This window comes from Pinus tabuliformis, chromosome 2_2 (assembly GCF_031772625.1).
Source record: "Pinus tabuliformis cultivar Carrire ecotype Pingquan chromosome 2_2, CPIR1, whole genome shotgun sequence".
In the NCBI taxonomy this organism is placed as follows: domain Eukaryota; kingdom Viridiplantae; phylum Streptophyta; class Pinopsida; order Pinales; family Pinaceae; genus Pinus; species Pinus tabuliformis.
In genome coordinates, this window is record NC_142300.1 from 285,692,775 (window position 1) to 285,714,172 (window position 21,398).

The 21,398-nt window shown below is 40.8% G+C and overlaps 1 protein-coding gene across 4 annotated transcripts in view; it reads left to right on the forward strand.

The window, feature by feature from the left end:
- The window catches only part of LOC149192446 (protein SAWADEE HOMEODOMAIN HOMOLOG 2-like), a 254,874-nt gene that overhangs the window by 78,390 nt on the left and 155,086 nt on the right, over positions 1–21,398 (forward strand). For all 4 annotated transcript variants that reach the window (XM_089406390.1, XM_089406391.1, XM_089406392.1 and 1 more), the window contains exons 3-5: positions 20,081–20,166; positions 20,364–20,409; positions 20,529–20,664. In XM_089406390.1, coding sequence (XP_089262516.1) covers positions 20,081–20,166; positions 20,364–20,409; positions 20,529–20,664 — 268 coding nt within the window. The remainder of the gene's footprint in view (positions 1–20,080; positions 20,167–20,363; positions 20,410–20,528; positions 20,665–21,398) is intronic.

Sequence of the window (21,398 nt, forward strand, 5' to 3'; positions counted from 1 at the left end):
GGTGTCTGTATGAATTTCTGCAGCAAATGGCAATTGTCTGTTGCATGTTTCCCAACTACCTGACGGATAGCACACCATAGTGCGGGCCCTGTTGCAGCTTTCGGCCTCAGAGGCATTGATCCCCCTGCTGCAACCTAATCTGCGAAAACTGGACAGTGATTTTTGTCATGCCCCTGGCTTTTGCACTTCAGGCACCACACTTTTTCGCGCGCCTTTGGCTGAGCTGTTCTTTATTTTTTCAGACTTTGCATTTCGAGGTAAAGGTTCTGCAACTGCGCATGAATCTGCTGAACCCCTAGATTAACATCCTGCATTGGTGTCTCGTGCAATCTCATCGCGATTTCCAGAGCTTTCGCCTGGGTCCCAATCTTCTGTTGTGATAGCGCAACCCTTAGATGAGGTAGGAGCGAGGCCACAAACCATTCGCGGTGCTGCCCATCAGTCAGATTCATGTTAGCCTCATGGATCGTGCACTTTAATCTCTGATTGAAATCCCAGGGCGTCTCACCAGGCTTCATCATGATCTCTTTGAATCCCACAATTGATTGCGCCTCAAACTTAGGTCTACTAAATTCCTTATTTAGCACAGTTTGGATATCTGCCAACGCGGACATCAGATTATCCGTGCAGTACTTAATGTACCACGTTAGTGCGCGGTCCTGCAAAGCACTAACCAATGTTGCTTTCCATTTGATTATCTGTGATACGCTGAGCTTCCCATACAGCTTGAGCCAGAGGAGTTCTGGGATGGGTGACCTCCTGGGAAGTCCTGGTTACCGGGTGCAAGCCCCGGAAGTGATGATTGGTGCTATGTGATTCATTTCACTAGTTTCAATCCCACTTCTTCACCCTTGTGAGCATCACCCGATGCAATGAGTGCTAAGTGAACTATTCAAAAATCATGAGAAATTAGTCAGTTATGACTACCTCTCATGGAAATGGTCATACATGAATGACTTACTTAACGCAGTTGAATCCCAAAATGATATCTAATAAACCAAAACTGGTTCGGATCTTTATTTCCCACGCCCTTGAACACAGGTAGCTTTACAAAGTTCGCCATGTTGAATGGTGGTGGAGGTGGCGGTGGTGTGGGTGAGGGTGTAAGCGGTGGGGTTGAAGATGGAGGTGCTGTGGGTGGATGAGGTATTCGCGGGAACCCTTGCTTTGTCAACTGAATAGAGCTCTGCGGAGAAGCCTGTGCTCCTCCCTTGTCATCACTTAGAGGAGGTTCAATCAGCAGGCTATATTCATGGCCTTTTTTTCCTCCGTCCCTGAAAGTCCTTCCACTTTGCGTAGCCCCAAACATCAAGGTAACTTCATAACCCACTTTTTACACAAGCATCTTAATCCAAGTATTTAACGATTTCAAATACTTACCTTGCGGCCCTTTGAAGAAGCGGCACATTGCTTCGCTGTAATTGACCGAAGTATCGACCACGAACTCTGTCACAAACCCTCCTATGATACGATCGAGCCAATGATCGACAACGCACATGATCTTATCTTCAGAGGCTTCCAATTTCCGCACTAACTCTGGGGTCTAGACAATCAGACCGTCAAGCCTCCACCTCCCTTGGCCGTCTGCCAACTTCGCAATCCACTTGTATAAATCAATCGGGAAGGAACATAAGAAGATTTTGTGTATCTCTGTGTACAAATATTTGTCCAACCACTGTTCTTTCGTCAATCGCGGATTCTTGCGTCGCGAATTTGTGGATTTTTCTATCCAACCAGTCTTCAATCTCATTCTTAGTTGGATTCCAATGATGCGACATCACACATCTCGTTATGTAGATCCCGGTCCCGACAACGAAACCATTTGTTGGCTTGATGGGTCCTGACCCAAGTTCAGTGTTAAGCAGCCAAGCAAATCCCTACACTACTGGCCCTTTCGGCATCAATCTGTGGAGCGCGGATTGAAGTCTCACCCGAAGCAGTATGGGGGGATGTAGGGACCAAGTTTCTGCACCCTGTGATGGTTGCGATGTCGGTTATATGCCCTAACCTTCCTTCACGCAGACCGATAAGCCCTTTAGGGTTTATTAAAGTACTTCTCTTATTTGTCCTTGAAGCCTCCGCGAAAGTCTCTGATCGTCCTTCACGGACCCTAAATAGATAGATCAGGCACTTACACGCTTCTGTAATGACTCTTACTTCTGTATTTACTCAGATTTGCTTAAGTATTGGTTAAATTTAACATGCATTACGGTTATCTTCGCGTAAACAAATATTCTACTTTCGTGCATATGACAAAGTAAAATACATAGATTCGCGCATCAATATAGCATTAATTCATAACTCCAGTATTCAACATAACATAATCGCAACATTCATAATAGAAGTAAAATAACGCATACACAGATAATTCCAGAATACTTCTCTTTATTGATAATCTAGATTTCCAGTACAGACTTTGACTACCTTGCGCACACAGCTGTAGGGGTCCATGCACTCAGCTACGGACTTCTACCCTAGGCCTCTGCGCACTCAGTTGCAGAGCCTCTTCCTACGCTAAGACTCTTCGCTCTTAGCTCTCACAAATCCATAAACTTACTCAGAACTCTACCAAAAACTTATCTACTACCTTAGACTCTTCTAAGACTCTCTTTTTATACAATCCCATGGTTCGCGGACTAAGGGCGGATCTCATCAAGCTGACACAAACTATCTAAGCTAAGGGCGGAAACCCTTTTTGACTGCTTACATCTTTGCGCTCCGTGGCCACAAAATGTGGAGACTTTACATTCTTTACACAAAACTTGGGCTTTTAACCCCAAAATTGACCCCACGGGACCCATTCCCAACAATGTGGTAGTTGTACCCGTAGACGCAGACCCGCTTAAGAAATACCAGAAGGAGATGGCGAAAGCTAAGAGGTTGATCCTCGATGAAGTTCAAGATCACATAACTGGTAAAGATACTGCTCGGAAGATGTGGGAGGCCCTAGCTATGCTGTACAAAGGATCTTTAGAGCAGCGAAAGATGTATCTTGAGGAGAAGCTGAGATGCACGAGGATGCAGAAAGGGGAGTGTATAGATCCCTTCCTTGCTAGGCTTCATGATGTTCGGGATCAACTGGCTTCAGTAAGATCAACGCCCCAACCTATGGAGTTTTTACGATTAGCTCTAAATAACATTTCCGAAGAATGGCAAGTTTTCATCTAGAGTATCCTAGGCAAAGAAAAACTGCTAGATTGGGAGCGTGTGTGCGCTGATCTACAGCAGGAGGAGATGAGGTGAGATTTGGTGAAGAGCACCATCAATGGTGCTAGCAACAACAATGGAATGAAGCAAGTAAATGAGGAGGAGAATGCGACCTTCACATCGCAAGGGCAACATGAGCAGCACAGGAGAAAGGACTTTTCGAAGATCAAGTGCTTCAAGTATGGTGAGCTTGGCCACTACAGCTCTCAATTTCCTCTCAGAAAGAAGGACAAGGAGGGAAGCAGGATCAACAAGCTACATCCGCTGAGATTGACAGGCTATCCTCCAGATTGGAGGAATTGGAGGATGAGTTTGCCATGATCGCTGAGTTACCTCTAGGGGTGAGGTGGGGTGATTTGGAGTTGTAGCCCCAGAGAGCTACAAGTTGGGTAGGATTCTTGAGGAGGTCCACCTCTTGAATCAATACCTTGCTATAGGAGCCCATAGTATGCAATAGCAGGATGGATTAGTGGCAGTTGGCGTAGTGAGGTGCCATAGTGACAGATGCAGTAGCTAGTAGCAGTCCAAGACTGAGCAGCGCAGAGCAGAGTTGGCAACAGTGCAGACGACACAATGCAGAGTTAGCAACAATGCAGTGGCTTCAGTGATAGCGCAGAGGCTAGCAGTGGTCAGAATTAAGACGGTGGATGCATCATACTGACCACGGTTGGTTCAATATTTTGGATGCTTTTCCGTTGCAGTTGCAGCAACAACTGTGGGAGAAGGTTGCAGTGCAGATGCAGTGTTGGCAGCAGTTCAGCAGGGCCAACAACAACACGGATGCAGCAATCAGAGTTGCGCAGTAGTTGGTGGGCAGCAACAACTAGACATTAGCAGCGCAGTAGGAGATGGTGCAGAGACAGAGTGATGCTTCAGTGGGTTGCATCACTCGAGCACATTCCTCGCTAAGAGGAAGTGTTGATTTCTGTAGCATCGGATGTGCTCTAGCCTTGAAATTTTGTAGAGAGGCTAAGGCACATGTATTCTCCAAGACCTAGAAATCGTTTTGGAAAATTCCACCTAGAGATGGTTTAATTAAAATAATAAATCATTTTTAATGTATTCCTAAGTCTAAACTTAGGAAATGTTATTAATTAAAGGGTATTAATTAAATTTGGTGTGAACCTTCGTGAAAAAGACGATGATCAACTCCCAGTTAATCTTAGAATTGATTATGTTTTAATCTTGGTCATTGGTGCTCCAATGAGAGATTATAAGGAGTTCGATGGGCACTTGGAGAACACATTGAGATAGTGAGATCTAGAAATTGAATTTATCAAGAGTAGCAGCACTGAGTTGTTGGAGAGAGATCGAGTGATTTTCTTGTAGTGAGGGGCAGGGATAGTAGATCAGAGGAGCATTTTCCAGTTTCGGAGAGTGTAAGGCAGAGAAGGCAACGAGAGGTTCAGAGAGGCAACACAGTGCCACACAAAGGCAGCGCAATGCTTCAGAGGGAGTCCATATTTCAGCTTGGAAAGTCGAGTTCTAGAGCCAGAAGCCGGGGTGTGAGTTTGGAGGGTCAGAGGATCAATTTCCAGTTAGTAGAAGGTCAGAGGAGAAGGGTGACACAGTTCCTAGAGGCTGTGACACAGATCTGCATACGCTGACCCAGAGACTGCGCAGAGGCGGCGTGGGGCTAGCCATTCAGAGCCCGGATCAAATTCAGATTGCCAGTAACAGTGTGGGAATATTTCTCACTACCTCTTTGCCAGTTTATTCTCTGTATCAGATAACCAATTTGGGCATTCAATGATTTGTACTCAAAAAACTATTGCTTAATAATCAAAACCCTTAGTTGCTGCATCGGTTTTCCCACATTGGGTTTTTCAGGGGACGTTTGTCCAAAAGCAACGGTGTACTTGTGTGTGTTTTTTCTCTCTTGTGTAGTATTTTGTTTACGTAGTATTTTATGTTGTGAAGGTTGCAGTGTATGTATTTCGATATTTGCTGTAGAAAACTGCAAATAATCTGTTTAAGTAATTTAACAAATAGGAGAAATGTTATCAGTTGCTATAGTAGGTATCAGGGTCACCGAATTTTCGCATTCACTACTGGCTCTACCACTGGTGGTGGGAGGTTCAGTCAATTCCTCCTCTTATTCTTGCTGCTTCGTCTGCTGAGAACTTCCTGGATCTCCTATTCCTGAGGAGATGCTGGTACTGGTCACTGTACTTGACCCCTTTGACTGTCCTTGTGCTTGTCCAACTCGCTGTCCCTGCTGCTGTACTAACGAAACTTTTGCAGACTGATTTCTTGCAGGCATCTCTCGAGATTTTCTGAAAGCTCTGTCTTCCATGAACTTTGCATCTCGCCTTACTACAATCTTCCTATTCCTAGGAATGTAGATTTGATATGCCTTTGAGGTCTCGATATATCCTACGAGGAACCACTTCTCTGCAGTCTGATCTAACTTACTCCATTTTTCATCTGGGATGCGACAATAAGCCATGCTCGCAAAGATCCTCAGATGACTCACTTCAAGCTTCTTCCCTATGGAGACTCCTTGCATTTTCTTCCCCAATGCTTTATGAGATGTTTTGTTTTGAATGCACACTATTGTGTTACATGCCTTAACCCATAGAAATCTAGGCAAATCATGGTCATATAACATAGCCTTTGCAGCCCCAACTATTGTTCTGTTCTTCCGCTCCACTACTCTGTTCCGCTGAGGGTTGTATGGAGCTGTCCATTCTCTTTTGATGCCCTCCTGCGCACAAGAACTTGTGAAATCTTTATCAGTGTATACTCCACCGTTATCTGAATGTAGCACCTTGATCTTTTTCCCTATTGCGTTCTCTACAAGTGCCTTGAACTCTTTGCACGGATGAAAGACCTCATCTTTGGTCTTTAGAAAATAGATCCAGGTCTTCTTGTAGGTCTTCCTAGAGTGGTCATCAGTAAAAGTGACGAAATATTCACTTCCACTAAGAGGTTTGGTGGACATAGGGCTGCAAATATCTGAGTGTGTCAATCCCAACACGACTTTTGGTCTGCTATCACTTCTGGGAAATGATGCCTTAGCGTACTTCCCAAGTACACAACCTCTACAAACGTCGCCGTACTTAGTACTAAGAATGGGAACACCTGTTATAGTTTCTCTGAGCATCCTAAGTGCTCCATGGTGTAAATGTCCCATCCTCCTGTGCCATAGTTCGTTCAGGTCCTTTCCATTGCTATTGTTCTTGCTTATCAGTGCCATTGGAGAATCAATCTGCAATTTGTACAACCTGTTGCTTCTAGCTCCAATCTGTCTCACCTTCTTCTAGCTAAAGTGTTTGACATACACTTTCTTCCCCACGAAGTGTACATTGTAGCCCTTGTCCTGCAATTGGGACACTGAAATTAGGTTCATACCCAATCCTGGCACATGCAGTACATTAGTAGCATTGGTGTTGGTTCTTGTTTCAGTCTAAAACTCTTTGGTGCTTCTCCCTATTGGAGTACATTTAGTTTTTTTCCCCATAGTGATCTGGAAGTCCATCTGCTCCTCTTGATAGCTAGAGAAGTATTCTCTAACTCCCGTCATATGCATTGAAGCTCCACTATCAACATACTAGACAATAGATGACGCTGAACTTGACAAGCATGCAAATTCATCTTCCAATTTGGAAGACAATTTTGAGGCTTCATGGTTGCTGATTCTATCTGTGAATTTTCTGTGCTATTTCTCCTTTCCTTCTCAACGCTGATTTTGCTGCTGCAAAACGCTGCGTCCTAGCTAGAAATCTGCCTTGCCAAAGAATTATTGCTGCTCCCTCTGCCTCTGACAATTTTCGGTCTGGAGATGTTACTCTCTGTTGACTACCTCAAAAAAGTAAAATTCTCCATAGAAATTGGCTTTTTGGCTAAGTGGATTGCACAACTCCTGGAGTTTTGAGCAACTACTAACGCAGTGCTTCGAAGCTCCCTCTTCTTACTTGCAGCGGAGATTTCCCTGCCTCTATCTGTGCTTTGATACCATGTGAAAATTCCCGAGTCTGGAATCCTATTGCAACAATTGATATTATCTCTTCTATTTGTTAAATAAATTAAACAACTTGTTTGCAGTTTCTTATGACAAATATCGAAATAAAAACACTGCAACCTTCACAAGTTAAAAACTGCGGAAAAATAAATGCAAGGAAAAATTATAGAAATGCTAGCACACATATAGGCATATTAACATAGTTATTTTTGGACAATTGTCTCCGGAAAAACCCAATGTGGGAAAACCGGTGCAACAAATGAGGGTTTTTATATTAATCTTTAGCAGTAATTCATGCACAAGAAATCAGACATAAAAAATAGAGAAAGAAACACTGAGAGAAATTAAGCAATAAATTTCTCGCTCTCCACAACGATTCTCTGACCCCAAAACGGGCCCTTTGTCTTTACACTGGTCTCACTGCATCATCCTCTATGCAGTAACTGCGTAGTGCCTTGATGATCTGCGTCCTCTCTCATGCTGGCCCTTCTAGAATTTATCCTGCACTTCAGACTACTGCTGATGCCCTCTCTCTCACACGTGCAACTCACCCTCTAACTTTATCTTCTTTTGCTAAACTTCAGCGACTGAGAAAATAGATTTGCCCGGGCAACTGAGTATCTGCACTGGTGTATCTTCCCCAAGCCCCATCGAGTTTCTTCTTATAACCTCTCTTTGATACATCAACAATCAAGATTAAAACATAATCGATGGCTAGGATTAACTAGAACTCGATCCACGTCTTTTTGTAGAAGATTCTCACCATGACTCAATTAACACCCTTTAATTAATCAATTTTCCTAAGTTTAGACTTAGGCACCATTAAAAAAAGTAATTATTTTAATTAAGTCGTCTCTATGTGGAATTTCCAAAAATGATTTTTGGGTTTTGGAGAATACATTTATTCTAGCCTGTCCACCAAATTCTGTAGCTAGAACACATCCAATGCTACAAAAACTAACAGTGACTTTGTTGAAGAGTTCTATTGGAACACATTTCCTAGGTTGATTTTTGATGAGGATAGGCTTATGATGCTTTTCACTTTGTCCCTTGAAGGACAAGCAAGAGAATGGTACCTTAGTCTTCCCCCAACATGCATAGAAGACTCTGACCAATTTGAAGACATGTTCATGAGAAGATGGTCATGTAATGCACAAGGAACCTTCAACATTGGGATCTTTTATCAAATAACTAAGGGAAGGGAAGACATCTAAGAATTCATCCAAAAATTTGATAGGGTAGTTAGGGATATCCCCAACCATTTGAAGCCCCCCGATGCTAACATTCTTGACAAATTCATCAAAGCTATGGGTGGCCACCTAACTTATGCATTAAGGGACAAGAAACCTTCAACCTTGGCTGAGGCTAAAGAGATAGCAATGGAAGTTGAGGAAAACTTACGAATCTCCAGAATGGATGTTAATGACCACCCCAAGGCTAAAGCAGAGGTCAAGAAGGAAAAATCCAAAGATCAACATGAAGAAATCCAATGAGCTCATGAGATAGGCTCTACATGAACAAACTCTTTGCATTGAAAAGGGCCCAAAAGTCTAGCTACATCCCAAAAGGGAAGCCCTTTTCTAAAAAGCAAAATGAAAAAGACAAGCCGAGCTCATCTCAAGTCCCAAACACTTTGGCTCCAACTAATGCAGTTGAGCAAGATTCATCTTCCGAAGATGAGCAAAGTGATGAGGATGAGAGTGATGATGGAGAAGTAGATGAGTAGGCTAACCTTGTAGAATCTGACGTCTTCAACATTTTGTTGGGAGGTTCATATACTCATCCTCCCATTAGTGAGGTCACCTTCAAAGAAGAAAAGGAAGAGCCAATCCTTAACGCTGATGATAGTGGAAGATTCAAAGGGGTCCAATATTCACGAAAGGACAACAATAAAGACCCCACAACCTCCAAGGAACCCATCAAAGACGACTTAATTCCCCAGCAGGTCCCTCCTAAGGAATATCTCCCTGAAAATCCTCCTAAAAGGGATCCTTTGAAGGTGGTAAATCCCAAAAAAGATCCTCAAAAGAAAGAGACCACCAAGAAAAAGGAAAAATGCAAAGAGGTCGGACTTGATGTTGATCTAGAGACTACTATAGGAAAAATAACTGTGCTAGTTCCATTAAAGGAGATTGCGAAACTTCCTCAACAAAAATGGAAAATCAAGAAATCCTTGAGTTTTGAAGAGGAAGAATTACCCGAAGACTTGCAAAACATTCACCTTCCCGATTTAAACCCAAGACATGAGCCATTCATGCTTACCTTGGCCATCAATGACCTTCTGTTACATAATTGTATGTTGGACTCAGGGGCCTCCGCAAACATCATGCCACTAAAAGTCATGAAGCAATTGGGTCTTAACATCACTCGACCATATAAAAAGGTGCGTGCTTTTAACTCCAAACTTGTAGAAGTAGAGGGCCTCATAAAGGATCTTAAGGTTTCTTTGGCTATGAACCTTGATATATCATTGCTTATGGACATTGTAGTCATAGATATCCCTGATGTATGGGGGATGCTGCTATCAAGGAAGTGACTTGTGATATGCTACTATCCCGCAATCTGATGGAAACCCCTTCATCCTTTATAGAGAGCCTACTTACCCTTCTCATGTGGTCAAGCCAGGACCGATCCCATACTACAAGACACATGAGACCGAGAAGCCTTCTCCCATTCTCCCTTCACAAGAAGTTCGTATTCTCAAGCGACCAAATCACAAAGCAAATAAAAAATGGAAGCATAAAAGGGAATACAAGGGTGGGGATGTGGTCCCTGTAGATAAAAATTTAATGCCCATCAAGATTCATGGGAAAGTTGGGGAGGTTTATTACTACATTGCTAAACTCAACGACGAACTTTGGCTACAATCGGTCAAGTTAAGTCGTATCACCCCTTTCCTTGATACTTGACATTGTATTATATGCATGTTAGAGTAGGATGCATTGCATGCTGATTTTCTCATTATAACTAACATCATATGACATTTCTCATGGTAGATTAGCCGCATTTAGATTAAATTTGCATATTTTTACTTTCCTGTTGATTTTACGGCCTAATACTAAGCATGGGTGATCATAAGACACAAAAACATGCCACCCCGTGTGCTTGGTCTTTGATATATGTAGGTAACAGGTCTACGGTACCAAGAGATTGCTGGTGTTCTCATGACCTCCCGTTCGAGTGGCTTCGCGCACTTTTCTGAGAGCTCATGTCCCAGTTGGAGCCAGATGTTACCCACCACCTGTGGGTAGTATGCACAGAATAATTTTTTTTTTCTAGATGGTCCTCAACTGACAACCAACAACCCGTTACAGCCCCCAGATAGCTCGATGTGCCATTTTCTCTGCCACCTGAGCTAGCCATGTGGTCCCTCGCCCATTTGTTATGAATGTATGTTTGAAGGTGGGCCTCTCAACCCCAACAATATGGCTTTTCATTGGTAAGTTGAGTAATTTTCCTTTTCATGGGCTCTTTTGGGCATGAATTGGTGGGGGGATTCGGCGGAAAGAGTAGCTTAGGCTTGTATTCTTGTCTCCACTGCCCGATTTCGTGGTTACCCTTGTATCCTAGTCCCGTGGGATCTCCTTTACTGACCATTTGGCTTTTGGGTTGGCACTACATGGGAAATCTTGATTTTTGGTGTGTGGTCCCGCTTCCCGATACCTCCTACATCACTCCCGTTCCACTCATTTTAGCCCCATTCATCTATTTTCCCATCTGGGTCCATATGTGTAAATTGAGTCCACATAAGGTTAGCCTCACCCTCCCCTTTTCCACACCTTGGTTCGGGCCTAAAATGATGCTCTAGAGGTTGATGCAGCTAAAAAGAAAAGAAAAAGCATAATTTGGCCACTCTCAACAGGAAATGTACCACAAAATGCAAAATATGGTCGGTTAGCGCGTGGGCAAAAGCCAAACATGAGCTCTACCGCTTATCCATGGCGATCACCCTGGTTCTTATGTGCTCTAGATGAGTCCTCTGTATCATTAAGGAACCCATGATTGTCCCAATCCATGGTGGGCGATGAATCATCCCACCTTAAGGGGGTATCCACTGCTACATATTACACATCATGCTCTCATCTCGTGGTGCCTCGAGCAGTTTTGAAGAAAAATCAATAAAAGGCAAAAGGAATATGAAGAAGGGTGGAAAAACAAAGGTCGGGGTAACTCATGTACCATGATTTGCTCCCTCCTACACTCATACCCAGGGGTGGGTTTCCCTTATTATAGCTAACCTATGAAACCTGACATGTGGTCTGGATGATGCCCATGATCCCCACTCCATTCCATTATTATATCGCCTACCACTTAAAGGATGTACCATGGACATGTTACCCCCTTTAGAGGTTAAAACCACCTAATAGGGTCCTTGGTTAAACCCCCTATTGAGCTTGGAGACACTTGTACATGCCAAAGCCCACTATGGAAGGGCATGCCACCATGAAGTGCCCCATTGATCCCATGACTTGTAAGCTTTATTACTTGAGTATTCTAATGATTTGTTGTATTGGAGGGAAAGGGGACGAATTTGATCTTATGCAAGATTGCAGGTGGGTCTTCATTTGGGGCTTGGTCTCCCTATACGGGGTCCTAGCCCTCTAGAGGGCTACATTGGCACTTGTAGGGTGAGTGTTGAGAGCCATGGGTCTCCACCATAACAGATATTACTTCGTGGATCCCCAGCACCGATCATTGATTGCTCGTGTTCCACGTTTTTGGATGAGGATGATGCATCTGGTTCATCATGCCCAGTCGGCTCCACACTTGCACCATACATTTGGTAGATGTTCCAAGGCCTAAAATATGTCTCCTGCTGCAGAGGGAGGGCTTACATCACCATCCTAGTCCTTACAAATGGTGTACAGGCATTTTCGATCCACATGGAGACCCATGGGGATGTCCTTGTGCTCCCACACCCAGTTGGGAGCACCATAGGTTCTAGGCCTAGCCTCCATAGGTGACCTAGTGCGTCGATTTTCTCATGATTCACCCATCCAAAAGGCTCGATCTCTTGCCCACTACTTCATTGTTGTGTCTTTTAGGGGCCCTTCAAATTTGAAGCAATTTTGATAGTGGGATCTTGAGATATTTCAAGCCCTAGCTTCGAGATTGATTCTTGCCCACGGTTTCCCTTGGCTAGTGACCTCATTGCATCAAAATTATTGAAAATTTCTCCTTTGATCCCCTTCTCCCGCTCAATTAGATCAATCACACCCCTGGTTGATCAATTCCATCCCCTTGCCCAATTTTGGGTCCACTTGGCCCTGTGTGGTCCCACAACCTATTGAAGTTAATTTCACAAAGACCACTTGGAAACCAAGTTTTCACAAGGATTTCTAGGACTAGGTATCTTCCTTACAAGTCTTATCCTCAAACCCTAGCCCTTGAAATCCCCTTGGCCCTTCCTAGGGAGCCTTATACCTTGCTTCTCAAGCAAGCAAACCATACAATTGAGTCTCTCTTGTGAATAGGCCTTAGGAATCACTCCTCATCCTTTCATTGACTCATTCATCTAGTGATTCTCTTTATATCGGGTCTCCTCTCGTCGGTGAAAGTCCGTAAAGAGCAGGCTGCTTTATCTGAGGTGACAATGGGCTATTGCTCCATTGTTGCCCTTGACCTAGTAGTTTCCCTATAGGATCCCCTCCTAGGACCCCTACTAATTTGAGTGGTAACAATACTTCACAAAAGATGACCCACTTTCATTGGATGAGCAAGCTATTTAAATTTATGCATTGACTAGAGAGTGGATGAGAGGCATCTAAGGCTGGATATCTATAGATCATGATAGGGCTACTGGTTGGCAAACTGCATCATCGAAGAATTTTTTCCCCAAGGTTACCCATACATGTGGCTTGGTAGCATCTCGCTCCAACTCGAGGACATCAAAATGACTAACTCATATCCCACTTATGCTTTCCAACATGTATAAATTTATCAACATTATTAACTTCCAATGATTCTTCCAGGTGATCTTCCATTTCAAAGTTTCTACAAGATGTATCATGTAACTCAACAACTTCAAAATGAAAATAAATTCATCATCTTTGTCTGCGTGAGAGAGTGGTTCTTGCACTAGCATCTCTTACGCAAGATGATTCATCAAGGACATGGTCTTTATGAGAGGCTTGATCATGATCACGTTATTCAACCTTATCGATATGTTCTTCCTAATCTTTAATTGGATCCAAAAGGGCTTCTTTTGCTTCTTCTTGATTGCTTTCCTTATCAACTTCTTCATATTCTTTAATGATGTCTTCCTTGTTTTCAATAGGAAATCCTTCTTCTCTTGCCAATGCCTCAGGGTGGCAAGAAAGATACCAAATATCTTATTTTTCCATAGTTCTGGTTTATTCGTTGATGAGATCCTCATGTGTTTCAAAACTTGAGTTCTAGTACTCGAGAATTTTTTAACAAGGACAATAAAAGAGGGTATACTTTTTGGACTACAATAACAATTAATCCATTCCTTATACTTTCTATCACAGGAATGAATAAGTAACCTTATAAGTGCATCTTCATTTTAATATTTCCTTTCAAAGCGTATTTTAGGCATGCTACAACATGATCAATGGCTGAAGAAGGATTACTGCTAAATTGGGGACAATTTCTACAACAACACATGTCAACACGATTTAGGTATCCAGGAACATCTTGAACATCCAAAGCATGGTATAATTCATGCAAATCCCACGGAGCGGTTTTCTATTCCATGGAATTTTCACAATACAAAACTGTGGAGCCACCAAGGTGAATTTAAATGCCTTTTTAAAGATGCTCGCTTTAGCCTATAAGCATAAAATATTTGAAAATCTATGAAGAACTAGGACTTTGTTCCTCCATTGAAGTTGCTAGATAAGTACACTAAAGAAGGATTTGAGAAATACTTATCTAATGGAAGGTTAAAGCATAAACTTCATATTTTGAGGACGACTCAACTTCTTCTTGGCAACAATGCCAAAAATGTTGAGTCAAAATCTAGCACCTTAGTGCAAAGCCTCACTAAGCAACCTAGATTGAGGCAACAATGGGAGAATTACTGTTGCCCCCTTAGGCTAAATTCCCCAAAGTATTATACAACAAGATATCATGTGTGAATAAGTATGCAATAATTAGGGTTTCAGGTGGATACAGAGATAATTCCAAGAGAGTGAGTTCAATGGTTTCTAGGGCTCAATTTAGAAGCTTAGCTCAACCATTAGAGGCTCAATTAAGGTCCCAAACATATACAATTAAGAAATCATACTTGGTTATCATAAACTAGGGTTTTAAACCATAAATTGTAGTAAACAATTAGTATATACCAACAACAAGAAAAGCCCCAAAATCTATGATAAAGAAAAATAAAACTAGGGCTAAGTAATTAGTAAACAAGAGAATAAATTACGACAATTTTCTGTGGTAGCAAACACATATGATAACATTATAAGCCTTAGATGTCAACCCTAATATACGGTTGAAACATGCGTGTAAAATAATAATTTTACTTTTTTCAAATAAATTCATACAAACCCTAACCCTAGGACAATAGTATCCAATGAAAATATTGTTGAAAATTAATGGTTTTGCTACAAGCTACAACTAAACCCTAATTTACCCTAGAACACAAAATAAGAATTTTTTTAGGGTTTTAGAAGGATTGGCACAAGAGATCAAACTTGTGCCTTTCTCAGTCTCGAGTTAATGGAGTCTAGCAGTAAATATCTATGAAATAAATGAGATGGATGTGGAATCTGGATTCATTGAAATTAAGGGAGACAAACCTATGTCCTTCAACTCTTTGACCTTAGCAACCTTTTATTTTCTTTGGAGAATCAAAGGGAGGGAGCTAAACCTAGATCACCTCAAGAGAAACTTTATGAAAATCTCGTGGAAGGAGATTTTAGAGCCATCAAATATCAACAAAGCTTGGTGAAAATATCATTAAACTCGAATTCGTCAATAGGAACAAGATGGAAGAAGATTACACATTAACATAGCACATATCATCAAAGAATCACCAATAATCATCCTAGAGATAGAACCATTTGTGAAAAATTCTCTACGAGAAATTTGCTACGCTAGTGCTCCATTATGCATATGAGAGAATAGACAAGTAGCGAATGTGAGTTTATCTCCAGGTATGAAAATGAATGAATGAATGAGAGGAATCAACCTCCTATTTATACTAGTCTGGGTAATTTGATTTACTCTAATTTGGCTTTAAGAAGCCCCAAAATACAAATAATCCATGATACAAGTGGCTAAGTCACTATGCCAACCTAAAAGATGGTTTTGCGGTGCATGAGATGCTTTCTCATGTTCATAGGTTGATGATAACCCTATGTCGTTTGTTGCTTCTACCACGAGCTTATTTTAGGATGGATGGATTTGTGTAGGTGTCTTTCTTTGTGATTTTTGTTGATGTGATCCATTTGTTTTCATCTTGTATGAAGATATGGTCATCTTTACAAGATGTTTTGAACAACCCATGATGTGGTGTATAGAGATTTTGACTTGAGGGATGATGGAGTTAGGCAGGGGCTTATGATCTAGAGTTATGTTCCTTTAGGTTGACTGGTCGTTAACATTTTTTGGAGATTAGAGTTGTTGTGATACCACTTCGTGTTGATGGATACAATGATACCTCTATAGCTTATAAGGTCTATATTTCGACACAATAGAAGATTGTGGTTAACAGAGATGTGAAGTTTGATGAGGCTATTTGATCATCTAGTTCATAGAATTCTTCTTCAAAGATTATAGGAAGTGAGGAGGAGGTTGTGTTAGAGACTAATTTAGAGATCTAAGATGAATCAAGTTTAAGGGTGGAGGAGGTGAGATTAAGAATAGATATGCCCTCGCCTTCTACTCCAATATTCAAGAGATTGAGATGGCTCTAAACATTGTAGGAGGATCTCCCCAAATCTTTAGTGAGGTTGAGTATACATCATAGGAGATATTCTAGCCACATTGCATTGGCTTCTTTCATTTGTGAGCTTTCTAGCTGTCTTAAGGAGGAGAGGTGTGATATTTGGATGGAGGATGATGGTGAGGTTGATTTTGACTCTTGAGACTATAGTAGGTACATGTTTGCAAATGTCGTGTTTGGTGAGTTATAAAGGGAGACTATAGGTGTTGGTGAAGACACGTTTTCCTCAAAAAGAGGGAGTGTTAGCTTTTGGGTTCCTTTAAAAGTGCGTACACCATGTTTGGGTGTGCTTCATAAAATTTGAGCTGTATGGGGTATGATTAGCCCTTGGATGGTCCATGATGGATTTACACATAAGAGGTGACTTACTTAGTGGTTGATTTACCTCAATTGGATGCTTGCATGGTGTCATTGTTCCTTGCATTGATGAAGATCTTTAGACAACTTGCTACATTCTTCAAGATGGCCACATGAAGAATGGTTGCTTGAGAGGATGCTCTGCATTGGATGAGGAGCATTTGGCATTCTAGAGGAGGCCGAAGGAGGGTGTCGATCCCTAGACATCATGGGGTATCTTGAACGCTTGCATGGAGGCTTGGAGTTGACTTGGGAATACCTAGGTTGTGGCAATGTTCATGTGGGTGGAGTGGACCCAATGGAGCACATGGCTTAGGAGTAACACTGGAGCCTTTGGAGGCTTGTAGGAGGAGCACTAAACGCATCTCGTGGAGCGCCCTTGCATTGGATCCTTGCTTGTGTACGACATCACCTTGGAGCTTGATGTGTACCCTTGAAGTGTAGCGCTTCGCATGTCTAAACCTACTTGTGTTTATAGTAAGTTGCTTGTAAGGATATAGGCTAAGATACCGGAAACGGCTCCCTAGCAGGCCAAAACGCCGTTTTACGTATCAGATACGTATTCACCCCAGAAACGGCAAAAAAACGGCTAAAAAACGTTTTTGGTGATTTGGATACGTATTGAATTTTTTTTTGCCATTTTTCAGGCGTTTTCAAGGAAAAAACCTCCCGTTTAAAAAAAATTGATACGTTTCAGAAAAACTTAAAACGTATTTCGAAATTTTCAAAACGTATCTGCAAAATCGTGATTCGTATTTAAAAAATTTCAATACGTTTCCTGACTTTGTCGCTATCACTTGCCGCCGGGAACAGATCTTCAAAATCTGGCATTTTAGGTTTTGAAGTTTGAACTTCACTTTACAAATTACGGCACGGTTTTATTATTCAATGTTCATTCTAGTTACTAGTATCACTATCTACCCTAACCTAATCCCTAAACGACAAGTCTGAACTCTGAAGAGCGCTGACTGCCGCCGTTGAGTTCACTGCCCAGTGCCCCCGCTGAGAGTTTCACTCCGTCACTGAACTTTGGAAGTTTGGATTCTGGAACTGCTCATTGGAGTGACTGAAGTTTGAACCTGCCGGCATCGTTGGACAACTACAAGCCTACAAGGTACACAACTTATCAGTTATCACTGATCAGCGTCTATTTTTATGATTTTATCGTTCGATTCATCTACAGTTGTGCATGCCATACTGCAGTTTTGCATCTTATTTAGCATGATTTTCAAAGCTGTATTAATAGCATTAACATATAAGAGCTGTACCAAAAATATCGACTGCAGTCCCTGACATATATAATAGCTGTATGATGGTCCTGGTTATGCTTGTTTGCCACAATTGTTTTTCATTTTGATACGAACAGAATCAACAGATGCTCATGCTCATTGCTGAGACAGTGAGAATTCACCCTTTTTTGTTTATTGTATTCTAGCAAAAGTTCTTTAAAAAATTGGAGTTTTTAACCTGTGTACTTGTCTGCCCTTCTAATATCAAACATGGCATTGTCTTTAAACTTTAAACCTCCCAGATTACTGTATCCTGCATTTCAAGCTTATGGTGTCCGTCTTTTTAAGTTTTTATCTGATGATTGAGCTTGTACTATGGACTTGGTCAACACTAACAGCCATGAGGTTCAATGAGGTTTGTCAATCCTCAAAAATTATTTTAGGTTCGTTGAATCTGAACATCATGATTGAATTTCGTCAAAGTTGATCAAAGTCAAACCTTGTGACATGGGGTTATGGTTTACTTTATGGTTATTTGTAGAGTGTAGAATCTGTAGATATCCCTGAAAAGGAGTAACAGCCACAGGTGTGTCACTGTGTTGTTCTTTTAAATGCAGTCGTATACAACTTCAAATAGTTATCTGATATTTAATTTGTTTTAGAATATTTCATTGGTCAGGGATGGGACCTATGGTGTTCGTGGTCACCTACTATGTCACTAGATAGTAGAAACAAGAAACAGGAAATGAGGACAAAACCAGAAACGGGGTCAGACGATTTTGGGGAATAAGAAATGTGCACATCCCCAGGCATGTGCAAGTCTGTCATGCATATAAAATTGATTACTAATGTAGTGTCAACTGTCAAGACGGGAATGAGAATGAGAACAGGAACGGAAATTGGAATGAGAAATAGGTTTCCAACTTGAATGTTTATGCCATATGGCATATGTTGAAAGTTGAAACTTGAATTGATGATGATGAATCATGAATCATGATAGATCATAGATGATAATTTAGATTCTGAAATATGAATGGTAATATGAATTTTTTATTTTTAATATATATATATATATATATATTTATTATGTGTCGTTTCCTGCCGTATCGTATCCAGATTTTTTGAAAATTTGTCGTATCCGTTTCAAATCCCGTACCCGTATCTGTTCCCGTATCCGTTTTCTGGTAACTTAGGATATAGGCCCACATATGAATTGTTGGCTTCCCTTACCTTCATACATATAGAGGAAGGAGAGAGAATTGTTTCTTCTTCACTTGATTATCTTGTGTTAGAGATATGAGGAGAAGAGTGCACTTGTTTCTCTCTCTCTTTGTACTTTTTCTTTGTACTTTATCTCCTTTGTCTTGGGGGTGCTACTGCTAGGTTTACTTGGAGCATCTTGCATATTAGGGTTAGGACACAATCACATAAGCATAGAGGACACAAGTGTTTTCTGCCTGTACGATCTATCCACTCTATATATATTCAAGAGTATATGGGGCCAAAGTTGCTATTTACTTGCCTTTTCTAAATATAACTCATCCATAAAGGGAAAATTTGTATGAGAAGAAAAGCTAAAAGAAGAAAAGTTAAAACTATCTACAAGATGACATTGCAACCACTTTCAATGTGTGGAATTATGCACATGTTTGATTTCGACTGATGAAATTTCATCATTTTTCATTTTATTCTATGTTCTATCGACCATGGAGTTGGGCTTTGTACATTTGAATTTTATTCTATTTGTTACATAAATTTTGGAGAACTTGAACTATTGATGTTTATTGTCAAAAGTTTATGTTTATTTGGAGAGGTGATATATGTCTTGTCAACTATACAGTACCCTACATAAGCTTATACTTAAATTGCACAATCTAATTTTATGGATTAGTCATGAAATGGAAAAATCCTTAATTTTTATGAAATTTGGAATGTTCTTTTTGTATCTTTTGATGTTTTGAGTTATTACTCTTTTTTCAGAGTTTTGAATGGTTGCTACATTGTACTCCATTTTGGATTTACTTAGTTCTAGCTGAGTTTGAGTCATGTGAATTTGGTTATATATAAGCTTATATGATAATTCAGTGAATACTCTTTCCCAGTCTTTTCTTCTGTGGATATTATTTGAATATTTTATTTGGTTACTTGATTGATGGAGAAGGGTAAGTATGTCGTGTGTAATAAAATTCGTCATAATGGATATGGGCATCTGATGCGTTGCTTTAAAACAACTTACTGGAAAACATATACACAGTGCACATTCTATTTCAATGAAACTTCTCACTTGACTTTAAAAACGAAAACTTTGAACTAACCTTGATTATAGAAGCTCTTGGTTTTAATGGTCTATGATTACAACACTGGCACATAATTCATCACTGTTATCTTGTGATGCCTTACTCTATCAAGGTTCAAGAAATGGAAAAGTTCTTAGAAGATGGCAAGGCTTTCATTCCTCCACGTGATACAATCTCTTCACTTGCAGAGAAGTTCAGGTAACTTAGAATTTGACTAAATGTATTTGATTTTACTGATTTATAGACAAGAAGTTGCATCTAGATCATTTTTAGGTTGTCAGGGATTGTGAAGAGGATCTGAATACACAAGTTTTCTTCAACCAAATGTTTTTCTCTTTAGATTTAAATTTTCTGCTTGAAGAGATAAATTCATGAAATGTTGCATTGAAATGCAGTGCAGCACCAGAAAGGGCTGGGAAAACTCTTGTGCAATGGAAGCAGGTCCACTTTGAAATCTTGCACAAAATCATCTTGTCCCAATAAATTTGTGCTAATGCTCTTTGGTAGGCCTCTCCTTTCTCTTAGATATGCTCCTTTTTATTTAAACTATTGCAATGCAGGTATGGACTTGGTTTCAGAATAGGAAGTATGCACAAAAAGCAAAGGGTACCAAGGTTCCAGGAAAAACAGTCGCTTCACATCGTGATGATTCAAGAGCAAAGAGAGTTGTGACCAATTCTGTAGCTGTTCCTTCAGGTGCATTTCTAATCTTTGCCAGTACAATTTTTTTTTTCTTCCTGCGAAAATAAGCCGTAATTTCATTCCTTCGGATCAAAATTACATTCTGCTTATGCACTTCAAGAGCGTATTCTTTGAGACTAATATAAAAGCCTCACAAAAGCCTTCAGAGATCAGCATCAAAAAGTCTCTAGTATGTGCCTCAAACCATAAAAGCATGATTTTAAACCAGATCGATATTTTAGATCTCTGAGTCAAAGAAAAAACTGACAAAGGTCCATAAAATAGTTCAGGAATATTGGATATTCCTCAGTACCAACAGAAATAACAGCATATATATATGTTGTCTGATGTAGACAGCTATAAAGCAAAAGGAAATGGAGAGCATATTCTGTGATATAGTCTTATCCTTCAGCTACAGGATCCTGATCTGCCTCGTCCATGAAAGGCCTGTGAAAGAACTCATAATGATAAGGTCGTATGTGTTCTGTGATGTGCCAGGGACCCCTATCCATGATCAGATCCTGTTTAGAAAGGCAATCCACTGTATGGTTCCTTTCCCTGTAGATGTGGGCACATGAGAAATAAGTGTAATTCATCCTCAGAATATCTTGAAGCACAAGCATAAGAATTTTTTTTTGACATTGATGACGATTGTTGACCCAGTTAACAACGAGCAGAGAATCCCATATACTTGAATCCAGTCACATCTCTTATCCTTTGCAAAGACTAGGAGGGCCTTGAGGGCAAGT